This window comes from Hyperolius riggenbachi, chromosome 8 (assembly GCF_040937935.1).
Source record: "Hyperolius riggenbachi isolate aHypRig1 chromosome 8, aHypRig1.pri, whole genome shotgun sequence".
NCBI lineage: Eukaryota > Metazoa > Chordata > Amphibia > Anura > Hyperoliidae > Hyperolius > Hyperolius riggenbachi.
This window is the reverse complement of record NC_090653.1, coordinates 284,518,540-284,537,104: the sequence shown is the minus strand read 5'-3', so window position 1 is coordinate 284,537,104 and position 18,565 is coordinate 284,518,540. Positions and strand designations below refer to the sequence as shown.

General features: G+C 44.4%; 1 protein-coding gene across 1 annotated transcript in view; it reads left to right on the top strand.

Annotated features, from left to right (window-relative positions):
• The first annotated feature begins 8,200 nt into the window (after positions 1-8,200).
• The window catches only part of LOC137527499 (uncharacterized), a 69,800-nt gene continuing 59,435 nt past the window's right edge, over positions 8,201-18,565 (top strand). Inside the window, exons 1-2 of the mRNA XM_068248016.1 lie at positions 8,201-8,310; positions 13,181-13,364. Coding sequence (XP_068104117.1) covers positions 8,201-8,310; positions 13,181-13,364 — 294 coding nt within the window. The remainder of the gene's footprint in view (positions 8,311-13,180; positions 13,365-18,565) is intronic.

Sequence of the window (18,565 nt, the reverse complement as noted above, 5' to 3'; positions counted from 1 at the left end):
AACAGAATTTTTATTACTGCAGTTCTCATGGTAAGAGTTGAAGGACAGAAAATGAGTTGGGAAAGAGTTAACTGAGACCACTTCTGGCTAGGAAGAAAAAAACAAAAGCGAAACCCTCATAAATTAGGGTTAGATAAGAGTGTAATTAACTGCTTCTGGGGTCAGTGTCACAGCTGTAAAAGAGAAAGTGAAGAAAATAGCAGACCTCACTGATGTTTGTGAATTCCTGCATTAAAACTCAGCAGAACTTATTTCTATCTGCTTTGTAATGTAAATCCCTTTTATTTCTCACATCCACGTGTATGTCCATCACCAGGAATGGATCATCAGGTGGCACTTATGATTGATCCTTCCTGATAGTTATAACACATCAAGAAGTGTGAGAGAGAGAAGCAGGGATTGGGGAACTCTGGAATTCAGCTATTAGTGCAGAGCAGGGCACTGGCTGGCTGCACTGTGGGACCAGAAGAGATGATTTACTTTGACATATAACCTCTTCTCTCTCCAAGTCATGCCGCCCTTCTGATCTTATCTGATTTTGTCGCCCTAGGCCATGGCCTCTGTGGCCTTTCCAGAAATCCGGCCCTGTCTGTCTTACACTGCAGCTAGGTTCTAAAGACTTGACAAAGACTTTACAACTTTTTTTCAAAAAGTGACTCCTTTGTTTGTAGACTTTCCCTCTTCAGCAAAAGGATTCATAGAATCCTTTCACATGGGCTAATGACTTTATGGCCTCTGAATACTTTTACAACTCAATGGAGTGGAGATTGATGTCTTACTGTTGCTGCTTCATTGAGAGCTTGTGACATTCTGAATGTTTTGCCCAAGTTACATTGATACTATCTCTTATGTTCAGCATGTCATTGTTGTTCCTCCATATAGCATGTGCTCTCATGTAGTAAAATAATACAGCTGTGTGTGTATGTATGTATTGGGAGCAGAGCTGCAACGAGGGACTTGTCTTCTGCAAGGGGCTGTCTGGGGGTGGCATACATTGCCTGACATTTCCTTTAAGTCTAAGTGTTTTTATCTGCATGGGGAAAACACATTGGTCCTCAGTTTTCATGTGCAGAAAGCGAGGGGGTGGAGGCGCCCCATCCAAAGTTTCGCAGGGGGGCTCAGTGATGTCTAGTTATGCCCCTGCCCGAACCTCTGATTTTCGGTCCACAAACTGGATTTGTGAACCTAACGCGAAAGTACGGTTCGCGTGAACTTTTGCGAACTGCAATATACTTCAATGGGGAGGCAAACTTTAAAAACTAGAAAAAATTATGCTGGACACAAAAGTGATGGAAAAGATGTTTCAAGGGGTCTAACACCTGGAGGGGGGCATGGCGGAGTGGGATACACGCCAAAAGTCCCGGGGAAAAATCTGGATGTGACGCAAAGCAGCGTTTTAAGAGCAGAAATCACATTGAATGCTAAATTGCAGGCCTAACGTGCTTTAAAACATCTTGCATGTGTATACATCAATCAGGGAGTGTAATTAGAGTACTGCTTCACACTGACACACCAAACTCACTGTGTAACGCACAGCAAACAGCTGTTTGTGTTGTGACGGCCATGCTGGACTGGTGCGCACCATGACGAGAGTGCAGGCCATGGCGGTTTTCATATGGTCGCCGGGCTGTGGTAGCTCAATGATAGAGCAACAGTGACTGTCCAGCTGATCAAATTTGGGCTGTCCACAATGAAGCAACAACCTTATTCACCGCGGCAAGGTAAGGATCACGAAGGGGAATTGGCACATGTACATGCCTTTTGTTTTGTTGTTGCAGCCGCAGTGCAGCCAGAAAAATTAGGCAAGCATGTACACACACCAGAAAGAGTATTATAGCGGCCGCTGCTAGCAGCGTCCTTAAAAATTCAGGAATCCTCCTGGAGTCCTGGACCCTGTTGGTGGTGGCGGATAAGGCAGTCAAGCGGCCTGCAGGCAAAGTGTAATGAATGGTGTCAGCAACACAGATTTTTCTGATTATTGGTGATCTGCAGTATCACCAATAATACAGATGCTATACCTGATTATATGGTGATCTGCAGAATCACCAATAATACTAGTATAGCTAGACACAGCACACCCAATGTGGAATAGTGTTTAGGTGCAACAGTAATGAGGAGAGGAGATCTCCCAAGGAGCGGGAGATTCAGATAATACTGCAGCCAAGGATCCCCTGAGGGGCAGGGGATTCAGACTGTACTGCAGCCAGTGGACACCTGAGGAGCATGGACCACTGACTGAGCTGCAATGATGATCACCTGAGGAGCAGGTGATTAAGACCACACTACAGCCAAGGATCCCCTGAGGAGCAGGGGATTCAGACTGTACTACAGCCAGTGGACACCTGAGGAGCAGGGACCAGTGACTGTGCTGCAAGGATGATCACCTGAGGAGCAGGTGATTAAGACTATACTACAGCCAAGGATCCCCTGAGGAGCAGGGGATTCAGACTGTACTGCAGCCAGTGGACACCTGAGTAGCAGGGACCACTGACTGAGCTGCAAGGATGATCACCTGAGGAGCAGGTGATTAAGACTCTACTGCAGCTAGCAGACACTCGAGGAGCAAGTGTTACAGATAGAGCTTCAAGGCTGATCACCTAGGGAGTAGGTGACAGCTCTTAGAATTTCCTCACTAATGGCTAGACCCACTAGTGAGGACAGGGATGTCGGACAAGCAGGGTCAGCAACGTACGGACAGACAAGGTACAAAGACGGAAGGCTGATTCAGTGTTTAAGTTCAGGCAGTGTCGGCAACAGTAAACAGATAGGCAGAAGTACTGAATCAGCAAACAGGAGAGTGGTCAGGAAAGCAGAAGGTCATAACAGATAAACAGTAGCAATATAGCAATATCCTAGTCTAGGTGTGAAGTCCTTGGTTTCAACACCTGGGAATGGATCTAGACTAAAGTATAGTACACAGATATCACAATGCAATTAGTACTTTAAGCTATCAACGGAACTGGCTAAGTGTGAATTCCCAGCTCCAGCTGGTTCTAACACACTGTAGGATCTGATTAAGGTCTGAGCGCTAACACGTTAGCATTTGCAACAGCAGACAACTAGCAACTGACAGGCAAGTCCTATATATACTCAGAGCGCTCCACAGCACCGCCCCAGTCATTCAGCCAATCCGGAGCACTGCTGGAGTCAGCTGACCGGCTGATCAGCTGACTCCCCTTTTACTTGCATAAAGGTACCTACGCCTGGTGCGGGCGCGTGCAGCTCTCAATCTATGTGCACTAGAAGGACCAGGCGAATCAGCAGCATATAGCTGTGCGGCAGAAGCCGCCGGCTGGAACGCGGAGATGGCCGCCTTGCCGCTTGCCCATGCTCCGCTATTCTTTACATAAAGATGCTGTGTGGGGAGCTACTTAGTCTTGGGGCAGGCAGTCACATGGCGTGCAGGCAGAGATGCTGTGTGTGGAGACTGACTTAGTTTTCGGGCAGGCCTGACCGTGCTTTGCAGACCACGTGGTCAGATGGACCCTTGACCCAATGCTGTGTGCCAGAGATGACATCACTAGCCTTTCAACATCACGGTACAGTTTGGGTATCGCCTTTTTTGAGAAATAATTGCATATCTTCCACTGCGCTGTGTGGCTTTGCTTTTGTGTGCTGCTTTCCCTCAGGTGGTCATCCCATTGCAGTTTGTGCTTTGTAATCATGTGCCTTCATAAGGTAGTTGCCCCTACGCGGGTCTTGGTCTTTCCACGGCTCAATTTGTGTGTACATTGCTCTCATCTAAGGCAAACACAAAAAAATGTCCACACCGCTGTGCCCTGGGGTGATGGCACTTTGGTGGTGGTGGCCAACTGAGTGTTAAGTGGGGTGCCAGAATCAGAGCAGGAGGAGGAAGATATGTCAGATATGTCAGATAGGTATTGATAGATGAGGTGTTCTGTATTAAATATCAGGCATGCTCGAATGTACCCAAATTCGATTCGAGTACATTAAAATTCAGGTCCAGGTCAAATTCGGATTTGGCCCGATCACACAAATCGAATTTGATTCGAGTCGTGATCGGTAATTGAATTCGGGTAATAGTCGTGATCACGAATTCGGATGGCCTTCAAGCAATTTTTTTTTTAAAGGGAAATCACAATTAAATAGGTGTAATAAAAAAATGTGATAGAAAACTTTTTTTCTGCATTTCTTGTTTATTCTTCTTCACCGTCTTCTTTTTCTTCTCTCCATCTTTTTCTTCACAGTCTTCTTTTTCTGTTTTACCATCTTTCTTTCACTTGGTTTTTCATCTTCTCCTTCACCTGCTTCTTCTTCTTTTTCTCCTCCTCCACCATCTTTTTTTGTGTGTGTTCATATTCTGCCTCTTGTACCCAACAATGTTTTTTCTCTTACAGAACTCAAATGTTTTCTTCAACCGCATAGCTAAATTTGTGGCGTAATAGCTAGTGGCATATGGCAGCAGTGTCTAATTCTGTGGACCCTGGCGGTGGGAACACAGACAGACAGCAGGAGGTTAAATACAGCAGCAGCAGGAGGAGGAGTGACGTTTAGCAGCAGGCAATGTAATGGGCCATGGTACCTATCGTTGGTACCACAGCTGTAAATAAATAACAACAGCAGGAGGTTCCAGACAGCAGTCATAAAGCCCACATTGTGTCTAATACACAACTGGGACAGCACAGTTTTCACCCCAGACACCTCAGATTTTTTTCTTTAAACAAAAAAATGTAGCTATTGTAGTTGCGTAATAGTTAGTGGCGCATGGCAGCAACGTCTAATTCTGTGGACCCTGGCGGTGGGAACACAGACACAGCAGGAGGTTAAATACAACAACAGCAGCAGGAGGAGGTGGAAGAGCGACATTTGGCAGCAGGCAATGTATTCTGTGGACCCTGGCGGTGGGAACACAGACAGACAGCAGGAGGTTAATTACAGCAGCAGCAGGAGGAGGAGTGACGTTTGGCAGCAGGCAATGTAACGGGCCCTGGTACCTAGCATTGGTACCACAGCTGTAAATAAACACCAAAAGCAGGAGGTTCTGGACAGCAGTCGTGAAGTCCACATTGTGTCCAATACACAACTGGGACAGCACAGTTTTCAACCCAGACAACTCTGATTTTTTTTTAATAACAAAAAATGTAGCTATTGTAGTGGCGTAATAGCTAGTGGCGCATGTCAGCAGCGCATAATACTATGGACCCTGGCGGTGGGAACACAGACAGACAGCAGGAGGTTAAATACAACAGCAGCAGCAACAGCAGCAGCAGCAGCAGGAGGAGTGACGTTTGGCAGCGGGCAATGTATTCTGTGGACCCTGGCGGTGGGAACACAGACAGACAGCAGGAGGTTAAATACAGCAGCAGGAGGAGGAGGAGGAGTGATGTTTGGCAGCAGGCAATGTAACGGACCATGGTACCTAGCGTTGGTACCACAGCTGTAAATAAACAACAACAGCAGGAGGTTCCGGAAACAGTCGTGAAGCCCACATTGTGTCCAATACACAACTGGGACAGCACAGTTTTCAACCCAGACACCTCAGAAGTTTTTTTTAAACAAAAAATGTAGCTATTGTAGTTGCATAATAGTTAGTGGCGCATGGCAGCAACGCCTAATTCTGTGGACCCTGGCGGTGGGAACACAGACAGACAGCAGGAGGTTAAATACAACAACAGCAACAAGAGGAGGCGGAGGAGTGACATTTGGCACCAGGCAATGTATTCTGTGGACCCTGGCGGTGGGAACACAGACAGACAGCAGGAGGTTAATTACAGCAGCAGCAGGAGGAGGAGTGACATTTGGCAGCAGGCAATGTAACGGGCCATGGTACCTAGCATTGGTACCACAGGTGTAAATAAACACCAACAGCAGGAGGTTCTGGACAGCAGTCGTGAAGTCCACATTGTGTCCAATACACAACTGGGACAGCACAGTTTTCAACCCAGACAACTCTGATTTTTTTTTAATAACAAAAAATGTAGCTATTGTAGTGGCGTAATAGCTAGTGGCGCATGTCAGCAGCGCATAATACTGTGGACCCTGGCGGTGGGAACACAGACAGACAGCAGGAGGTTAAATACAACAGCAGCAGCAGGAGGAGTGACGTTTGGCAGCGGGCAAAGTATTCTGTGGACCCTGGCAGTGGGAACACAGACAGACAGCAGGAGGTTAAATACAGCAGCAGGAGGAGGAGGAGTGATGTTTGGCAGCAGGCAATGTAACGGGCCATGGTACCAAGCGTTGGTACCACAGCTGTAAATAAACAACAGCAGCAGGAGGTTCCGGACAACAGTCGTGAAGCCCACATTGTGTCCAATACACAACTGGGACAGCACAGTTTTCAATCCAGACACCTCAGAATTTGTTTTTTAAACCAAAAATGTAGCTATTGTAGTGGTGTAATAGTTAGTGGCGCATGTCAGTAGCGCATAACTCTGTGGACCCTGGTGGTGGGAACACAGACAGACAGCGGGAGGTGAAATACAGCAGCAGCAGGAGGAGTGACGTTTGGCAGCAGGCAATATATTCTGTGGACCCTGGTGGTGGGAACTCAGACAGCAGGAGGTTAAATACAGCATGGAGGAGGAGGAGTGACGTTTAGCAGCAGGCAATGTAACGGGCCATGGTACCTAGCGTTGGTACCACAGCTGTAAATAAATAACAACAGCAGGAGGTTCCGGACAGCAGTCGTGAAGCCCACATTGTGTCCAATACACAACTGGGACAGCACAGTTTTCAACCCAGACACCTCAGATTTTTTTTGTTTAGCTATTGTACTGGCGTAATAGCTAGTGGCACATGGCCGCAGCGCCTAATTCTGTGGACCCTGGTGGGAACACAGACAGACAGCAGGAGGTTAAATACAACAGCAGCAGCAGGAGGAGCAGTGATGTTTGGCAACAGGCAATGTAATGGGCCATGGTACCTAGCGTTGGTACCACAACATCTAAAGAAAAAACAGGCCAAATTAGCAGGGCACTGAAGGTTGATGTTGTCAAACAATAATTCCCAGGCACCTCATGTCCTCCTGTCGCCGACAACAGGGGCCTGGAACGTGCCTTCAATTCAGGCCTGGTTAATCTTCAGGAATGTGAGTCTGTCCACGGACTCTAGGGACAGACAAGAGCACTTTTCTGTGACCACGCCACCGGCCGCACTGAAGCACCTCTCAGGCAGCACGCTGGAAGGGGGACAAGACAGGACTTCCAGGGCATACTGCACCAGCTCACTCCACATCTGCAAGCGCTCGACCCATTACTCCAAGGGGTCCACAGGCTCCTTGCCGCTGGTGTCAGGCCCACTGAAGGACACCATGTAGTCAGCCACCATCCGGGTCAGGCGCTGGCTGTGACTTTGAGAGGAGGATGCTGCTGCACGCTCCTCCTCTCTCGGCTGCTCTACCGTCATGTAGGGTGCTGGCTGCAGACACCGGCTGCTGTGCTGGCTGGACAGGGACAGAGGTGTTGGAAGGCTGAGAGAAGGCTTCCTCCAATCGCCGAACAAGGATCTCCTGCAACTCCCTTGTTCGCTGCTCACGGTCTCCAGCAGGCAGGAACTGAGCCACCTTTCCCTCAGCCGTGGGTCCAGGATCATGCTGATGCAGGCGTCCTCTCGAGCTTGCATCTGCTTAACCCTGGGGTCTGAGTGTAGGCACCGAAGCATGTGCCCAGCCATGGTGAACAGAGTGGTCCGTCCACCAGAGCCATCAGGATCAGTGGCCTCAAGTTCACTGTCCTCCTCCTCTGGCCCCTAAGCCTCTTCGTCCTCTCTCCACCCTCTCACCACTGCTGTTGCGCTCTGCTGTTCCCCTTCAACAGCAACATCCAGCATCTCCTCATCCTCCTCCAACAACTCAAATTCCTGTTCAGAAGTGGACTGCACAGGCGGCTGAAGTTCCAGCTGGATCAAGGCCTCCTCTCCCAAATCCAGCAAATCGCACAGTGCCCTGTCCAGCAGACAAACAAAGGGCACCCACTAGCAGAGGGATGCCTGATCCTCGCTCACCAGGTTGGTTCCCTGCAGGAAGGGAGCCAACACCAAGCAGACCTGCTGTATCTGCCCCCACTGTGCGTTGGAGAGGAGCTGGAGTTTGGTGGTGCCGGTGAGAGTGCCCTCAACAATGTGGCGGTTGACAGCCCTCCTCTGCTCAACCAGCCGCTCCAACATGGCCGGGGTGGAGTTCCAGTGAGTTGGCACATCAATGACAAGGCGGTGTTGTGGCAGGCCCTCGCACTGCTGCATGTCGGCCAGGTTTGCTGCGGCAGCACATGAGCAGCAGAAAGTGCGCACAATTTTCACAGGGATGGACAAGCTGTTTGAAAAAGGTATAAACTTTAATAAAGAGTCTGGGTTGGTGGTGACTGGTGGAGAGTGACAACAAAAAATTAAAGTTGTTATTTTTTTTTTAAAATAGTAGTAGTACTACTAACAGTAGTGTAGTCTACAGTAGTTGATAACTAACTTGTGTGACAGGCAGTGACAATCAAAGTCTGTGACACACAGACACAATCGGGCAGATGACAGTCACAGATCACAACATATGCTGGCCTATGAATTAACTATTATACAGTACTGAAGCTAATAAACTCACAGACTAACAGTAGAAATTAAGTAAACTAGTAGTAGTACACCACTAACTATAATCCCTAGTAGTAGTGTAGTAGACGATAACTAACTTGTGTGGCAGACAGTGAGTGACAATTAAAGTCTGTCACACACAGACGCAATCAATAGGGTCGGGCAGATGACAGTCACAGATCACAACAGATGCTGGCCTGAGAAGTAACTATTACACGGTACTGAAGCTAATAAACTCACAGACTAACAGTAGAAATTAAGTAAACTAGTGTAATGATCTGCGGGCGATTTCCAGTCAGCGCACACCATGTGCGCTGAAGCAGAAGGAAATCACCACAGTCACAGAAGGCTAGTCACTAACGCTCGGGCAAATGCGATCTAGGAACAGGACGGAACGATTCACTTTCAGCCACCGCTGGTGACAGTGCAATCGCACGGACAAGAAAGACAAGACAGAATAGGCAGTACAAATTAAACACAAAACTGACTGCACTAATAGGAGTGCAAGCAGCACTCCCCAAGAATTAACTACACTAGAATATAGCAACAAAGATGCTAAGGCTCTAAGGTTAGTTTCCCTAATCAGGAACTATGTTGCGCGAGGAATTCTGGGAGGAAGTGACATTTATACTAGAAACCTTCAAAGGAAGCAGACAAGCAGATTGCAAGATAAGTGGATGCAAATCAGTCAGCCTTGCAAACTGACAGAAAGGCCTCTTTTCCCTGGACTGAACTATACAAGCTGCATAGGAAACAAAACTGTCCAGGGAATCAAGGCCAGCAGAGCGGATTCTGAAATTACCCCCCCCCCCCCCCTTTAAAGACGACTTCCAGACGTCTTTAAAAAAGGAAGATTCTCCTTGCCACAAAACAACAACAACAAAAATAATTCAGAACGGCCGGGGTAGACCAAACGGGCATGCTTCCTGAACTGACTAAACCATGATGAACACAATCAGCCCCAGAACCCCAAAAGCCATGCCCACCAGTACAACAAGTTCCAAAGTGATACCCATGAGTACTGCGACTACCAGAACAATGCCCACCGAGAGCCTTAGCATGATACACCCAGTCCCCCAGGTCAAGTCCAAAGAACCTGAGACCTTCAGGGTTCTTTAGAGTGCCCACTACAACGGTCTTCTCCAGCATAATCCTCATTATTGGACGAGTCCACAGCACCAAGGCAAGAACCCCCAGGAATCTCCCAGAATGACTCACAATTCCACGTGAAAGACCAATACAAAGTGGTGTACATGTGAGAAGTGGAACAAAAATCATACATGATTCCAAACATTTAAAAAAACTGCAAAGTGGGTTGTGCGTAATTATTCAGCCCCCTAAGTCAATACTTTGTAGAACCACCTTTTGCTGCAATTACAGCTGCCAGTCTTTTAGGGTCTGTCTCTACCAGCTTTGCACATCTAGAGACTGAAATCCTTGCCCATTCTTCTTTGAAAAAAACAGCTCCAGCTCAGTCAGATTAGATGGACAGCGTTTGTGAACAGCAGTTTTCAGATCTTGCCACGGATTCTCGATTGGATTTAGATCTGGACTTTGATTGGGTCATTCTAACACATGGATATGTTTTGTTTTAATCCATTCCATTGTTGCCCTGGGTTTATGTTTAGGGTCGTTGTCCCGCTGGAAGGTGAACCTCCGCCCCAGTCTCAAGTCTTTTGCAGACTCCAAGAGGTTTTCTTCCAAGATTTCCCTGTATTTGGCTCCATCCATCTTCCCATCAACTCTGACAGCTTCCCTGTCCCTGCTGAAGAGAAGCACCCCCAGAGCATGATGCTGCCACCACCATGTTTGACAGTGGGGATGGTGTGTTCAGAGTGATGTGCAGTGTTAGTTTTCTGCCACACATAGCGTTTTTCATTTTGGCCCAAAAGTTCCATTTTAGTCTCATCTGACCAGAGCACCTTCTTCCACATGTTTGCTGTGTCCCCCACATGGCTTGTGGCAAACTGCAAACAGGACTTCTTATGCTTTCTGTTAACAATGGCTTTCTTCTTGCCACTCTTCCATAAAGGCCAACTTTGTGCAGTGCACAACTAATATTTGTCCTATGGACAGATTCCCCCACCTACGCTGTAGATCTCTGCAGCTTGTCCAGAGTCACCATGGGCCTCTTGACTGCATTTCTGATCAGTGCTCTCCTTGTTCGGCCTGTGAGTTTAGGTGGACAGCCTTGTCTTGGTAGGTTTACAGTTGAGCCATACTCCTTCCATTTCTGAATGATTGCTTGAACAGTGCTCCGTGGGATTTTCAAGGCTTTGGAAATCTTTTTGTAGCCTAAGCCTGTTTTAAATTTCTCAATAACTTTACCCCTGACCTGTCTGGTGTGTTCTTTGGACTTCATGGTGCTCCCAATATTCTCTTAGACAACCTCTGAGGCCCTCACAGAGCATCTGTATTTGTACTGACATTAGATTACACACAGGTGCACTCTATTTAGTCATTAGCACTCATCAGGCAATGTCTATGAGCAACTGACTGCACTCAGATCAAAGGGGACTGAATAATTACACACTCCCCACTTTGCAGTTCTTTTTTTTATTAATGTTTGGAATCATGTATGATTGTTGTTCCACTTCTCATGTGTACACCACTTTGTGTTGGTCTTTCACGTGGAATTCCAATAAAATTGATTCATGTTTGTGGCAGTAATATGACAAAATGTGGAAAACTTCAAGGGGGCCGAATACTTTTGCAATCCACTGTAACTGTAATCTACATGACATAGCTGCCTTGAGTACCTTCCAAGCAGTTGACATGGGTTTGATTCCTGGCCATGGCCAATGTATGTGAGCTGGCTTTTGACATCCTACGAGTGAGAGAGAGAGAGAAAGAGAGAGAGAGAGAGAGAGAGAGAGAGAGAGAGAGAGAGACATATCCGAATTTTCGAATACAAATTTTTGGCCGAATTTTAATACCGACCCCCGAACTGAATTCGAATTTGGTGATTGCATCCGAATTCGAATTTTTTCGAATCCGAATTTTACCTGGACCCGAATTCGAATGTACCCGAATTTAATTTTGGTACATCTGAGCATGCCTGGTGGCGGACGGTTATCCCCAGTCTGAGCGTCTGTGGTGATCAGATGCGTTCACTGGGGCGGCAGTTCAGGGGAAATATTGCTGTACAGATGCATGGCTAGGCAATGGCAGAGCAATACTTCTGTAGAGCATTGGGGCCCCAAACTTTGGCCCTAGTGATTGCATCTGATCGCTACAGGTGGCAGTCATTAAAACTTTATAGATAGGTATAGGTATTGCAGGGGTTAGTAATGGGCTAATAGGCTAGGCTGGGGTTAAAATTTAACTGGGGTTTAAAAAAAAACTTTTTTATTTTGTTGGAACCATGTCACTTTAATTTTTTTGTATTATATTTTATTATTCTTTTATTCCTAAGTTTATTGAATGATTGTTGCTATTAGCTAGCTAGCTATCAACAATCAATTACAGGACTGTGAACTTGCACACTCGCAGCAGGCGGCGGCTTTTAATGCAGGACGTAGATTCTATGTCCTAAAACCTAAAGCAGCAATAATTACGGTGTAGAATCTACATCCTGGAATGTAAACAGGTTAATATATACCGATACTATATTACGATAATTTATACTATTTACACTTTAAAAACAAAGTATTTTGATAGATATGAACAATAATTTTATTAACAAAAGCGGGCACCCGTTTGTCCTTGCGCCCCTATTTCATGCACGCGGAACAACTTACTTTGAGTGATTATTTGGTTTGCAAATGTGCTGAAAGGTTATTTAAAGTGACACTGAAGTGAAAAAAACTCATGATATAATGAATTGTTTGTGTAATACGGATAATTAATAGAACATTAGTAGCAAAGAAAATAGTGTCATATTTTTAATTGCAGGTAAATAGCTATATAACGTTGCATCATTCTCTAATAATTGCAGTTTCCACAATACACTCAGCATTCTAAATGATTTCACAGAGCAGGCTAGTGACCTTTTGAACTTTCCTCTGCAGAAAAAACAGACAAAGAAGAAATCAAGAGAGACAGTTGAGATATCATATCTGTGCTAAAAATGATTTGTTTCTTAGCTGTACTACACAAACACATCGTTATATCTTTAGTTTACTTTAACTCCAGATTCCCTTTAGGTCATTTATGAGAAGTTTTGTAAATTGACTCCAATGTGTGATAAAAAGCAACACTGCTGGTATTCCCCTCCCCCCCCCCCAGCAGAAAAACGCACATTACTACCACTGGGATTCTGCATTGGGAAGCATCATGTGCGGTTTCATGTTCACAATTGGGAAACACAGATGGGATTTTGGCAAATGTCAGTGATGAGAGAAAATGGCAATATTCTTTTTGCATTAATGTGACTTTTGAGTGAAAATGCCATAAAAAAATTAAGCTTTTTTTGTGGATTATTGAAGTAAAATATACATTTCTTGCAGGAAAAATTTTGATGGTAAAAATATTGCTTTTTCACGTTGTAAAAATATTAATTTACAGTGTATTTTTGTAAATATTTTCTTGAAATCAAAAATAGCATTTTCGATGTGAAAATGACCTTGGCGTAAAATCGCAAGCAATAGTGGCAAGCATGACCCCTGCCTTTGAGATTTGATTGTTATCATTTTATCTGCAGCTACTGTGTGACGGCACCTCAAAGCTGGATAGTGGGGGAACCACAAAAGGTCACGGCCGATATTTATCGAAGGCATAATTACATAACATCGTTACTGAGCTACCCAGATAAACGTGTCACCTTCGATTCCCAGAAGCTAATATTTGACGGACCTGATCATCTACAAGGACACGTCACTCTGCTGGTAAGTGGGATTGTGCCATCATGCTTTCCTAACAACATGTAAAAGTCCCTATCCCACCAGGAAATATCTGTGACTATTATTATTATTTAGTATTTATATATCTTACCTAGCGCTGTACAGAGAATATAGTCTTGTCACTAACTGTCCCTCAGAGGAGCTCACAATCTAATCCCTACCATAGTCGTATGTATCGTGTAGTGTATTTATTGTAGTCTAGGGCCAATTTAGGGGAAAGCCAATTAACTTCTCTGTATGTTTTTTTGGATTCTGGCACTGTGATGGCTATAGAGAAATAATTACTGAGCAAGGGGTCATAATGGAACATACAGTAAGATCTATATTTATTTCATTCATTGAAGTCTTAGTTCGCCCTCACAGATTTGTAGAGAATATGAAAAAAGTCAAAATATTTGAAAAAGTCAGTCATGTAACTCAGAAATGCCTCTGGAAAGCATGGATCTGACAGCAGCATGGGTGTTCCCCGGCTGGTGAATACCGCTTACTTCCTAGCCCCTCCCTTTGAGAGATTTACTCTTTGTGGTCAGCACTCCGGCTCAGCAGATTCATATCATATTCGCAGTGAGCTATTTCTGAAGAGCTGGACTCAAAGCGTAATACTAAGGATGGCCCAAAATACTGAATTCACTGGAATTCCAGATTCTGCCTTGTAATGCTGAATTCCATTTTTTGTGGTACTCTGCTGAAATTCTACAATTTCAGGGGCCAGAAGGAACATGAAAAATAATAAGGTCTTTTGCAATCCTTTTATTTTTTCCTCATTGCAACTGCTCTCTTACACATACTCCTACTCCTCGTTGCAACTGCCCTCTTACACATACTCCTACTCCTCGTTGCAACTGCTCTCTTACAAATTTGGTCATTTGCTATATATGTTTAAACACTTCAACTCCAGGGGTTTTTCCCCTTAAAAAACTAGAACAATTTTCACCTCCTGTCAGCAATCCCTCCATTCATTTGCCTATAATTTTATATGCATTGAATTATTTTATTCTAACTGCATTTTAATCGGAAAAATAAGAAAAAAATGGGAAATATTTCCATAATAATTTACAAATAGCACATGCTACCGTAATTAAAAAGTTATTGGAATGTTTAAAAATTTTCCCTAGTACGTTGTATGGCGCATATATTTTATTTAGAAATAAAGGTGCATTTTTTTCAGTTTTGCGTCCATCACTAATTACCAGTGGTGGGCTGAAATTTTGCATATGACGAAATTTTGCATCAATATTTGCAATTACGCATCGTAATCATAATGCAAAATTTCAGGGAAAATAGTAATTCATTTTGTATGTAATAGTAATATTTAATTATATCGCGTAATTTTTCGCATCATTTTTGCGAAATGTTGCCTTATTTTGTGCCGACTTTAATGGTTAATAGCACAGCCCCCATACATGCTATTGACACCAACATTGCTACATATGTTAAGGGGAATAGTGGGTACAAGGGAAAAAAAAGAATTTTTCAAAAAGACCTTCTTGTTTTTGAGAAAATCAATTTTAAAAATGCAAAGTAAAATGGTTTTTAAATTGTCATTTTTTTTTTAGTTTAAAAACCTTTTTTTTTTTTTTGCATTTTTAAAATCTATTTTCTCAAAAACTTCTCTTTGGGACATGTACCCCCCATTCTCCTTAACATATGTAGCAATTCTGGTGTCAATAGCATGTATGGGGGCTTTGATAGTCACTGCCCAAGTTGGCACAAAATTACGCAAACATTACGCAAAATTTTATACGAAATTATGAATGACTATACAAAATCAATTAAATGTACAAATCATAACTATGTATATGAGAAATTGGGAAAAATTCCGTAAAAAATTGCGTACTGAAATTATCTGATTACGATCAATTACAAGCCCATAATTTATAAGGTAACAGTAATATACCCTCTTGACATACATATAAAAAAGTTCAGTCCGTAAGGTAACTATTTATGTATTTATTATTTATTTATTTTTTTACAATTTTTTTTTCTGAGGGGCAACTATTGGGGAGTGTGGGAGGTAAGCAGTCAATTTAAAAAGTAAAAATAGGTTTTTGAGGTGTTGATTCCTGCAATAGATAGGTATGCACATTTGAAATTGATATACGGGGTCTGTTATACCCCTCAACAACTAGATCAATATTATCCGGATAAGTCTTATTCTCAATCAATATTGTAGTATATATATCCCATATGGAAACAAAATGTCTAGGAAAAAAAGGATTCTATGGATGAATAGAAAGGCTAGAGATAAAATGAAGGGGAAAAAGAATGCCTATAAGGTCATAAAACAGGAGGGGACCGAGGCTGCATTAAGCAATTGTAAGGAGTGCAATAAAAGTTGTAAAAAAGAAATTAGGCAGGCAAAGATTGAAGCTGAAAATCAAATCGCTAAGGATATCAAATCTAACCCAAGGAAGTTTTACAATTTACATCAACTCTAAAAAAAGAAAGGTTGACTGTATTGGACTCCTAAAGGATGAGGGTGGGAACTCAATGGGGGATGACCAGGGTAAGGCAGAGTTATTACCGCATTTTTCGGACCATAAGACGCACTTTTTCTTCCCCAAACATAGGGGGAAAAAGTGCCTGCGTCTTATGGTCCAAATGCTAGCCGGCACCAGGTGTAATGCGTCCCAGGCATCCCGCCTCCCTTGTCCTTCTCTATTCTGTCCCTGCTGCTTTTCCATCCCTCTGTCCTCCTATCTTGTCCCCCGTGTCTCCGCAGCCCGTCCCTCTCTGACTCTGAATGTTGTGCAATGGGCTTACCGCTACAGGCTACAGATGATCAGCGGTAAGCCTCCGGGAAAAAGCTGCGGCGGAAGTCCGTGCAGCCATTGAAATTTCCATCCCCTTCACTCGTGCTGGCAGTCCAAGTTCGTGGCTTACCGCTGCAGGCTACAGATGATCAGCGGTAAGCCTTCGTTGAAAAGCCGCGTGGGTGTCCATGCACGCTGCCTAATGTTTATCTAGCGTCACTTCCGCCTTGGTGATGTAAGCGGAAGTGACGCTAGATAAACATTAGGCAGCGTGCAAAGACACCAACGTGGCTTTTCCCTGAAGGCTTACCGCTGTGATCTGTAGCCTGCAGTGGTAAGCCACGAACTTGGACTGCCAGCACGAGTGAAGGCGATGGAAATTTCAACAGCTGCACGGACTTCCACTGCAGCTTTTTCCCGGAGGCTTACCGCTGATCATCTGTAGCCTGTAGCGGTAAGCCTATTGCACAACATTCAGAGTCAGAGAGGGACGGGCTGCGGGGACACGGGGACAAGATAGGAGGACAGAGAGATGGAACAGATGCAGGACATGGGACAAGATAGAGGAGGATACAGGAAACAGGCACATAATAGAGGACAGAGGGACGGCACAGCACAGTAACAGGACACAGGAGGGCAATATAGAGGAGGAATGAGGGAAGGGGCAAGAGAGATGAGGACAAAAATGGGCACGGAATAGAGGGACAGCAGCAGGACACAGGGGACAAGATAGAGGAGTACAGGGGAACAGGACAGCTGCAGAACACAGGGACATGATACAGGAGGACAGGGACACAGGGGGACAAACGAGAACACAAGGGACACAGAGGATGACACAAGGGTGACACTAAAGATACAAAGGGGGCACAAGGACACAAGAGGAACGAGAAGGACATAATAATTGGGGAGGGGAGAAGATCCACAAGTTGCCCCTGTACCATGGATGCACCATGTTTAGTATTTTTTTTCCCCTGTTTTTGTTCTCTAAATATAGGTGCGTCTTATGGTCCGGAGCATCTTATGGTCCGGAAAATACGGTAAATGCTTTCTTTGCGTCTGTCTTCACAAGGGAAACATCACTGTTGCAAATTACAGATGCAGAAGAGTCTCAATCTTCCAACTGTAATAATAAATACTTAACGCAGGAAGAAGTGAAGGCAAGACTAAATAAATTAAATATAGACACGGCACCTGGCCCGGCGGATCGCTCTGAAACAGCCGTATCAGTCTGCCGACAGTGCGTACACACGCCGGACTGTCATTGGCACGCCCACCCAGCGGGAGGTAACGACGGACCCGTCGTTGCCTCCAGTCCGACGTGTGTACGGACCTTAAGAGATACTATACATGACTTCATAGTAGAAAATAATCTTATTACTCAGCATCAACATGGGTTTACTAAAGACAGGTCCTGTTTGACTAACATGCTCAGCTTTTATGAGGTTGTAAACACACTAATGTGGATATTGGGAATGCTGTAGATGTGATATACTTGGACTTTGCAAAGGCCTTCGACACTGTTCCACACAAAAGACTGGTGCAAAAGTTGAGGATGCAAGGACTGGGGAAGAGTCTGTGTGCATGGATAGGGAACTGGCTAATGGACAGAAAACAAAGAGTTGTGGTCAATGGATCCTACTCAAAATGGGTGACTGTTAGCAGTGGGGTCCCACAGGGGTCTGTATTGGGTCTAGTGCTCTTCAACTTATTTATTAATGACCTAGTAGATGCAGTAGTGAGCAATGTTGCTATTTTTGCAGATGATACAAAATTGTGCAGGGTTTTGCGATATCCAGATCTTCTGGAATATTTTCCCCCAATCCAGAGCATGTGTCAAATCTAGTTCCTTTTCCCATTTTCTACAAAAAGGGGGTAGAGGGGGATCAAAATACCCACCTATAAAATGATACAGCTGGGCTATCGATCTCTCCTTTATAGCAGTTTAAAAACACTTTTCAAAGGAATTTAGCTGCTTACTAATTTTACCCCTAATTTTGGATAAAAAATGTATTAATTGGAAATATTTGAAATTCCTTTCTTTATTCTTGTCCTGGATTGCTGTTGTTTGTTCTATAAGCTCAGACATAGTTGCTGTGGAACTAAACATTGTGGTTTTAAACCACTGCATATCCAGTCCGGTTTAAAGTCAGGATTATTGCCTAATGTCATTAGAAGGGAAATTCTTTTTTCATATCCAGCTTCTAATAATTCCACAAATGCCCAGAGGATAGGAGCAAGAAGAGAGTGGGATACCTCTCGTACCACCTTCCTAACAGTTTGTGGATGCCAAGATTCTACCAAAGAGAAATCTATTAACTCTTTCTCATATCACTGGCTAATGAGCTGAACACAAGAAAGCAGCCAGTGAGCAGTACAACCTCACTCACGAAACTAACTGAAAGAACTTCAGTGGTAACTGAAGTGTATCACTAG